The 10,000-nt window shown below is 40.9% G+C and overlaps 1 protein-coding gene across 7 annotated transcripts in view; it reads left to right on the forward strand.

Moving 5' to 3' along the window:
• Positions 1–10,000, forward strand: part of LOC147025857 (serine/threonine-protein phosphatase 6 regulatory subunit 3-like) — a 198,418-nt gene that overhangs the window by 150,831 nt on the left and 37,587 nt on the right. For all 7 annotated transcript variants that reach the window (XM_085880736.1, XM_085880734.1, XM_085880738.1 and 4 more), the window contains 2 exons: positions 1,814–1,985; positions 2,190–2,290. In XM_085880736.1, coding sequence (XP_085736862.1) covers positions 1,814–1,985; positions 2,190–2,290 — 273 coding nt within the window. The remainder of the gene's footprint in view (positions 1–1,813; positions 1,986–2,189; positions 2,291–10,000) is intronic.

Genomic DNA, 10,000 nt, shown 5'->3' on the forward strand with positions numbered 1-10,000 from the left:
TCTCTCCCCCTGCACCCCCGGAGGATGCTGTCAAAACCTGTCATCGTGTGTGTTACATTTTTAGTGGGAAGGGATATCAGGACGAACAGGGGGCAAAGTATGTGGGGGTGGGGGGAACGGGTCTTAAGGACGGGGAGTGGAGTGTGGGAGAGGGGTGGAAGCACTCCATGTGTGGGTAAATTTGTCTTCCTTTCCTCCTCCTCCTCCTCACCCAAATTTTTTGACAAACACGACGACTAATTGGTCTGTCAGGAAAGTGACAGGTAGGCTCTGCTCGTTAATAAAATTAACGTTGGCTGAAAACCTACATTTACAGTTTTTAAACATTCACTGGCATTGAACCTGTCGCTTCACTGTTGCTCACGGTAGTTGAACAACCTAACTTGTACATGTTACAGTACAGTAATCAAGTTTATTGATGGTAAAGATTTGCATATTTTGTTTATTCCAGCAACATTTTGTTTCCTGCTGACAACCGAGCGCTAATTTTAGTAAAATGCACACATTTGCTGGAAAAAAAACAATATTATGAAATTGCATTGTGTTCCCAGGGATCAGATGTTATGTCGTTTATTTTTACCAAGTTGCAAAATGCAATTATCATTTAGTCATGAATAATACACCACCATATAGGTCTCGGCTACGCCAGACGTAACACCTTAATAAAGTCCCAGACATAACGCCGTCTTGCTACACCTCCATTTTACGAAATCGATCATCCTGACACCTCGCGTCTGGCATTCAGCTTGTTGCCTATGGACGGCATATAGTCAGATAGTTTAGTCAGATATATGGGTTATGGTGTTCAACTGCCGTCAGCGAAGCGACTGGACGGGTTTGAGTACTTGACGTTGGGATGACGTACATGTCCATAGAGGCCGAGTCTCGCGCGAGACGTAACATCGTGTTGACATCCCAATGAAAAGAACGTGATGGACAGACAGACAGACAGACAGACAGACGGACAAATCTGACTTCTTTAATATATGGATTAAAAACTATTTTCATTGCTGCTGAAGCTTGTTTTGGGCACCTTGTGTGGAGTTCCTGTCAGATCACTTGGCTCATGGTCCTGCGACCCCAGGTTCAGATCACATATTTATGCAGTGTTAATTTATCCATTGTTTCCTAATGGAAGTCTGACTAACATCCAACTTCATCCCTCCACCTCCCAAATCGACCTTGAACCTTTCTATTTTTACTTCATCTTCCCTGACTATTATACTTCTCAATTTCTCCATTGATGCAACATTTGCAGAGCATTGAACAAAAGGTTACTTGCCTGATGTTGATGACCTTACTCTACCCTTGACACTTGAGGATACCATCAGAATTGGAGGAAAATTTTGCCATTAAATTTATCTGAAGACTGATTATCCTTTTTATACGCGTGTGGATTTGTGATTACAATGGAAAACCAGTCTTGCTCATGAAAGCCGGTGTTGATCTGCAGTGGCAGACTGGTGGAGCAGCAATGGACTTGAATATACAGAGCATTGGTCGGCATATGCTAACCGCCGTGGGATGCAAGGAAAAGCTGATGTTTTTGGCGTCAACCCATCATCGCTCTTTTGCTCTGACAAAGGGTTAATGCCTGAAATGTCAGCAGCTTCTTGCTTCCCATTGCGGTTAGCATACTCTGTTGATTCGATGCACGGGTTTGTCATTGTGTGAACGTTGCAATTTCTGGGGGTGGTTAATAGAATGTGCTGTGGCTTTGTTATCTTGTGACCCCTGCACACAATCGTGTGCATGGCTGGCCCATTAGCTCGTGCATTTAAACATGACTTCATCACCATTCTGCTCCTCGCAGGAAGCCAAGGCTGGATGGCATCATTCGATGATGTACCAATGGAAACAACTGGGCCATCTGGCTTGATGCCACGAGATGGCGGTTCAGGTCTCTGGCATAAGGCGGCTGAAGGAGCGAACTCCACAGGAACCAGTTGGGCTGTTTTCCCAGATGTGGAATCTGCTACTAGGAGGTTTGCCAACTTTGATGCTACTGTGTGGGTTTAATTGGAGGTTGTTCGCATTGTTTAAACAGGCTGCTCTCTTTGTACATGCCATTATGTTGAGAATACAGAAGCTCCTTCATTGTAATATAATTGTTGGCTAAAACCCTTTATTGCATATTATCAATGGTTTATTCCTCCTCATCGTTGCTGTTGTTTCCCTGTTTAATGCAGTGGGCCGATGAGTGGACCGCGAAGCAGCTCGCCGGTCGCCATGGAAACAGGACCAGACGCGACCAGTCAGGCGAGCAAGGATGTTTCCACGCCGGCAGGACGTGAGTTGTGGTTGTGGGAGGGTTTGTGACCTCGACTGGAAGCGCATAATACACTAATATGCATTTCCCAAATGGTACGTGAAACAATTGTCAGAGCTCGAGGCACAGTCGCGTGAAATCTTTCTTTGTAGTAGTTTAATTGTGAAAATGCACACACTTGGGTTCAACAGTGTAGCTACATTAATGTCGTTTACATTCCGTCCCCAGCCAAGAGTCGGTCGAGAACGCTGCATCTCGCTTAACAAAGGTTTTGGCCCGCTTTGTTACAGACCTTGTTTTATGGAGTTTGACTGTTAGTTTTCCTTTGCACGAATTGTTGTGCTCGGTTGCGTAATGCACAACTTAAAAAAAATTTCTCTACTTGCTTGCTCAAAGCATGGTTTCTTGCTTGTGAAAATCGAAGATTTTAGAAGTATTTTGGTTGGTTGCGTGCGTTATTATTACCTCCACCACCAAAGGTGGAAGGAGGTGATGTTTTCACGTCTGTCTGTCTGTCTGTCTGTCTGTTTGTGTGCCGGATATCTCAAAAACTCTGTGGGCGGATCCGGATGAAATTTTGTGGGCAGGTTCAGTGTCTGACAAGGACGAACTGATTAGATGTTAGTGAAGATCCGGATCTGGATCCGGCTACTGAAATTTTTAGCCGCGTCGCGTTGCGAACGCTGGCTCTAAGAGAGCTCCGCGTTGGTGTTGTTGTTGTTGTTGTTGGTCTTCTGGTGAAGACAAAACCTTTATGACGCGGCTCTTGGACACATTTGTCCTTGTTTTAGTGATTCTTCACCATTGAGAGATATGACCAAAAACGGTATATAGCACGCTGTCTCAAAAAGTTGTGGACGGATTTAGATGAAACTTGTGAACAGGTTGGGTGTGTGACGAGGGGGAATTGATTCCATTTTGGTGAAGATCCGGATCCAGATCCGACTACTAGAACTATTTAATGTGAAGTGATTCTTCACCATTGAGAGATGGGGCCAAAAACAATATCTATCATGATATTTCAAAAATCTATTGGCCCGATATGTTCTCGTGGATCAGGCATTGCGTCACGGAAGTATGCACTCCACCGAGTGCCATTCTCGTTTGTTTGTTTTTGTTTATGTTTGTTTTATGTTTATTGCCTACAGATCACAATTTTATACCGATCTTCACAACATGGTTGAGTTCGTCATAAGCAAGAAGCCTTTTTTTGAAGTCAAAAGGTCAACAAATTTTTCAAATTTCTAAACTCCTCAATTTTCATCCAAGTGACTGGAAATTTGAACAGGATTTGCATTTCAGGTCACTGAATTCAACCACCTATTGTTTTTGAGGTTGTCATCGGCAAAAAGGCCAACACAGGCCAAAATAAATCCAATTGACTTAAAATTTGAACAGGAGTTGCATATTTGGTCATTGAAGTCAACCACCAATTATTTTGAGGTCAGTTTTGTTTTATGGATTTTGCAAGTATCGTGCTCTGCACGACGTTGTCGTCTTGTTTATTTTTTTCATGTGTATTGGTCTGTTCACAGCCTCCTATTTTTATGAGAATTTTTTTATGTTTACTTCCAAAATTCAACCTTATGAAAGAGCATGTTGACAGGGTTAAAATGCAACATATTGGCAACGTAGCAGTGGTGGCCACAGTTGTGCACATCACGTAAGGAATTGAACAAGCAGGAAAAGGAGACCGAGAGAGAAGAGAATGAAACAGATGAATCTGAAAGGAAGAAGTTTGGGTTAGTTCGGGCTACTGGGTATAGAAAATATCACGGGTTGGGGTTAGGGGGAGGGGTAACGTGATGGTATATTGTCAACTTGAAGCCCCAGAGGGAAGAGTTGGATTTCAGTCTGGGAGGTGCTTTCACAAAGGGCAGAAAAGAGGATCAAAAGAGTGGAGGTATGCAGAAAGCCTGGATTTTCGGAGTTTAAACAGGAGGGGAATAATGGAAAAACGTGCATTCTGGAGTTTCTGTGGATGGCCAGCAGGTTGAGAACAGAGGGAGGAGAGAGAGAGAGAGGGGGGGGGGGGGTAAAAACCACCGATCAGTCTACAATGTGAAAGCAACAGTCCCTGTGCTTTGGCTTTATCATGGAAGATATTTTAAAAGTTGAGAGCTTTAGGTTCCATAGAATCCAGACTCAGTTCGTAGCGGACTCGGTAGTGTAATTGTTATAGCGTCTGCTCTGAATCTGGGAGAACGGTGATTGAAACTTTGGCCGAGTCATACCAAACACTTTTAAAATGGTAGCTCTGCTGCCTCTTTGCTTGATGTTCAGCATTTCAAAGGTTGGAAATGCCTCCATTGGTGCGGTGAGAAAGGTGGAGCTATTGTCGTGATATCAGTTTGTACTCAGGCTGCCCTCGGATATGACGGCCCTTCCCCCAAGGTCTCAGTAGCTGTAGGTCTTGTCTTAACTGTGTGTGTGTGTGTGTGTGTGTGTGTGTGTGTGTGTGTGTGTGTGTGTGTGTGTGTGTGTGTGTGTGTGTACGTACGTGTGTGTGCTCCACTGTGAGCCTTATGTACTGTTTAAAAAAAAAAATCCAACAAAGATATAAATGGTGTTTGGGCCCCAGCCTATAGTGGAGAGTGGTAGTCCATTGAGTTACGGACAAAGGCCTTGTCGGCTCTGAGTAATTTTGAATATTGAAACCCCAGTTATGACTTCATGATATTTGTATACAAGTACAATCAAGTCATAACCAGGGTATCAATATTCAAAACATATCCACGTAACGCACGCTTGGTTACAATTTTTTATCCAAGTAACGTACGGTTTGTTGGTCCTCTTTTATCGTTGTAGTTGCGTTCTCAAAAAATACGACTTTAAGCGAATCACATTTTTCCGTTAAAATGAATGCATAAACTGGAGTTAGGTTCTTTTAAACGTTTTTTGTCAGGAAAAATGACCACATTAAAAGTTGAACTATTCAACATATCGTACATTGCTCAATAACACAGCATTTAAAAAAAATTCTCAGTATAAAAGAAGTAAATTCAAATAAGATAACTCACCAGTGACAGGGGTGTAGATTCTTCTTGTTGCATAGCCCCAGACAGTACTCTTGAACAAGCCGTGGCACGGACACAGCCGATCAATCTCCCATGAGCGACCCAGAGATCCCCCTACATCCAGGATGTTGTACCCCCACTTTTCAGTCATGGCCGAGATAGAGTTGGAGATGGAGACAGACGGATGGATTGATGGAGACGAGACACAAATGGCTGGTCCGTGGGGACCGTTCAGCACTCTGACTGTGACCGTACTGTCCTGACGAGTCCAGACAGCAGGGAAGAATGGGGAAGATTTGGCCCCTGACTTGGGTTGGGTGCTACAACCACCGCAAAGAGGCATCCCCATTAGTTATAGGTGTGGATGTTGTTTGTAGAGGTAAGTGGAGGGGCGAGTGGTGGAGTTAAGGGGACGAAGCGCTAGGATCCTCTGTCTCCATCTGACGATGAAATTGGAGCGTCTTCTGGCCCCTTTTCAACAGCCTTACAAAAAATTACCCAAAGATTGTTGTATAGCTCTTTTTTTCTCGTTTTTATTGGTAAAGCTCCTTGTATTAGTTAATGTCATTATTAATTGTCCTATTCACTTTGGAACTGTGTTCTCTGGCATCAAAACGCTTTAAAACTTCAAATTGAATTTCTCAAATAATTGCTAAGGTGGAGCCTTATAGCTGTTGTAGGGTTTGTTGCTACAATTAGTGCCCCCAGTTTTTAATGGGACATCAGAGTTTATCAGACCATCAGGGGTACTGAACCCCCATTTAGGATTTTTCACCTCTCTTTTTCTGCAAATATACGAGCTGCATCTTGGAGATGGCTGGAACTTTCGGAATTAAATTTTGCATCAGTAATGGGTATACAAAGTATGTGGGGGTTGAAAATTTTTTTTGACATTGACCCAATTTTAGAAGTCACGATTGATATTTTGAATAATAAAAATGACTGCACTTTCCATCATTTTTCACCATAACTTGATGAAAGTTTGGCTGATCAGGATAAAATTGCTCTCTATAGGTAGCCTCGAGCAGTGGTTCTTAACCTTTTTACCACCACACCCCCTCTCGTAGTTGGTCCTTGCCTCCACGCCCCTCCTCCCCCCTCACATCTTCAATCAAATGATTAAAAATCCCTCGTGAGTTAAAAGGAAAAACTGAAAAAATGCATGTTTTTAGTCTTTTTATTGAACAAAGAATTCTGTATAAGCAACACTCATATACACAGCGTATTTAATGAGCTACCAGATCTTGAAAGAGTGGTCGAATGCCAGAGAGAGTACAACGCAAGTCCCCTTCAATGTTCAGCTTGTTTCTGTACTTGGTCTTGACAGCAACGAGCATGGAAAATGCAGCTTCACAAAGATACGTTGATCCAAACATTGTCAGAATCCGAAGAGATTGATGTGAGATCAAAGAGTAAACAGGAAGGTACGTGACCCAGAACGTCTCTAGATCCAGCTTTTGAAGTCTTTTTCAGCCGAGGAGTTGAACTTTAACTCAAGAAACTCCTCTTGCACTTCGTCTGAATTATCACCTACTTCATATTGAAATAGGTTCTTCATGAATTTCCAGGCTTCGTGCTTCTCATCTATATGCAGAAAGTATCTGATGAATTTTGCTTTCAATTCAGTCAGATGAGTAATTATTTGTTTCTTGAACTCAGAATCAAGGTAAATGTGAATGAGAGCAGAATCCAAGTTAGCAAAACTGGCTGTATTTCCATCCTGAATTCGACATTTCCAGAGGTCGAGTTTGGCCATGAAGGCTCGAATGACATCATGGTGCATGATTATGTTGATGTTTTTCCCTTGGAGTTTGAGGTTGATGGCATTCTGCGCTTCAACGATGTCCACCAGGTAAGCTGGAGATAGCAAAAATCCTTCAGACTGGAACTTATCATGGAGATCTGCTTTCTGCTGCGAATCTAGAAATGTTGCCACTTCTTGTCGTAGTTCATAAAGTACTCCAAGCATGTTTCCCTTTGAAAGCCATCGTACATTTGTGTGGAAAAGCAAGGCTTGATGTTCAGAATCCATATCCGCACATAGCTGTTTGAAAAGATGACTGTTTAAGGCCCCAGCTTTGATGAAGTTGACTACCTTGATAGCCAGGTTCATGACATCCCTCATTTCAGCAGGTAGAGTTCTGGATGCTAAGGCTTCACATTGAAGGATGCATTGTGTACCTATAGCAGATGGACTTTTTTCTTTCACTCTTGTTATGAAACCAGATTGCAAACCAAGCATGGCCAGAGCTCCATCAGTACACACCCCTACCAGCGAGTCCCACGAAAGTTGATTTTCCTGGAAGAAGTTTGATACCACTTGAAAAATATCTGTTGCTGTTGCATAACATTTCATGAGATGGCAGAAGAGCATTTCCTATTTTACACTTGCCTGACACAAAACGAGCATACATCAATAACTGAGAAAACTGAGCAACATCAGTTGTTTCGTCCAGCTGGATGGCAAATCCAGGAGAAGCTAACAGCTTGGTCGAGAACTTGATCTTTGATGTCTTGAGACATTTCATCGATCATTCCCTTGACAGCATCATTTGATAGAGAGATTTGGGAAAGCTTGTTTGCACTATCCTTCCCCAGAACGAGCTCTGCTGCATGCAGTACACTTGGTTTCATGAGTCTCTCTGATATTATGGCTCTTTTTGCTCTTTGCAATCAACATGGCGATCTCATCGGAAGCTTCAACAACCTTTTAAGTCTGTTTCCGAAATTCTCCACTGCTGTCCACATTAGCTTGCTTCAAGGACTGCCTTTTTGTTTCAAAGAATGCCTTGGGTTTGACAGCTAAAGCAGGATGCATTGTCTTCAAGTGGCGTTCCAAGCGTGTGGGCCGCATGCCATCATTGCTCATTCTTGTAGCATATTATGCACTGGTGTACCTCTGTGTCACCGTTTTGGAGGGACACAAATCCAAATGGAATATATTCGACAAGATACTTCCGCTTTTTTGCACTCATTGAGAATGATTTAGTTGGAATTATGGGTACTGCAAATCTGTGAATTTTTTTTTTTTAATATTTAAGTTAAAATAAAATATAAATTTTCATATTAAATTTAAATAAATGTTAAATTTTAAAATTAATTTTAATACAGAAAATGGTCAGCCTAGTTGCGAATAGAAAACGAAAATTATTAAAGGCGATACTTTTGTTTTTTTTTTAATGTTCATCACGATATGATGCAAACACTTGTTGAGATAATTCCAAAAATAATGAGAGAAATTCCTACATTTTTCTTTTTAATAAATTCCCCAGGTTAAGAGCCAATGGCCTCGAGTATGTTGCATTTCCACTTAATTTACATCATACCCCTCAGAGTTAAAGATCAAGGTCAAATGGCAGTTTGAAAAAAAAAAATCCAAACTCATTTATCGTCATCGTTCAATTTTGCCAATGTGGAATCTCAAATACTGCTTGGCCTTTCAGGATGTTCTTGCATCATCATTGTGTACCTGCACTGAAGTTGTGCACCTGTTATTTCATTTGTGTCTTTAACCGACTTCAGGTTGTTCGCCAAATTAACAAAAAACACCTTTTTCATCACAATTTAAAAAAATTTCCTCCAATTTTCATGAGGTTGTTTTCTGGATAGATTGTACAGTAGATGGGACACATTTTCTTTATTTGCACTCATCATCATCATCATCATCATCAACATCATCATCATCATCATCATCATCGTCATTCGTCATCTTTTTACGGCCATTTCCATGCTCGCACGTGTAAGCCGTGGTTCACCTAATGGCTGCTTTCCAGGCTGTACAATCCCTTGCTGACCCCTTGTTAGACCTTTAACTCTAAGATCGTGTCTCAGCAGCACATCCCATGTTTACATCTCCAGTTCTTTCATTCACATTCATATTTATACACAGTACCTCTTCACACAGCTGCCTATCCCCATCATTCCCACATGTCAGAACCATCTCAACCTACCCCTACGTATAACCTCACAAATGCTTTCCATACCTAATCTATCTCTCAATTCCACATTTGGTTTACTATCCTTCAGTGTCACAATACACATCCCTCTCACCATTCTCATTTAATTTCTTTCACACCTCTGTTCATCCTCCCCTTTCATCACTCATGTTTCACTGCGATACAACATCATACTTTTAATGCAAGCTGCATTAAGTTTTCCCTTTAATTGGAGAGAGGTCCCTCTTGATGTCACTCAGTGTTATAACTTCCTAAACTCCCTTTAGCCACTTCTAATTATTGCAATCGCTGCTGCTTCTACACTACCACCTGCACCAATTATATCACCAAGATAACAGAATTTATCTACACATTTCAGAGATATATCTTATTGATCTAAGACATTTCAGCTTATTATTTTTCATTAATTTGGAAAAATTTCTAAAAACATGTTTTCACTTTGTCATGATGGGGTATTTGTGTAGATCGGTGACAAAAAATTTAAACTTAATCCATTTTAAATTTGGGCTGTAACACAACAAAATGAGACAAAAGTCAAGGGGTGTGAATACTTTCTATACATATGTTTATAATGTTGATTTATAACTTTCTATACATATATTTATAATATATAAAAAAAATGTTGGTTCTAATCTGTTCATTTCTAAATATATATATATATATATATATATATATATATATATATATATATATATATATATATATATATATATATATATATATATATATATATATATATATATATATATATATATATA

This window comes from Eptatretus burgeri, chromosome 5 (assembly GCF_056783735.1).
Source record: "Eptatretus burgeri isolate ZD-2024b chromosome 5, Ebu_testis_v1, whole genome shotgun sequence".
In the NCBI taxonomy this organism is placed as follows: Eukaryota; Metazoa; Chordata; class Myxini; order Myxiniformes; family Myxinidae; genus Eptatretus; species Eptatretus burgeri.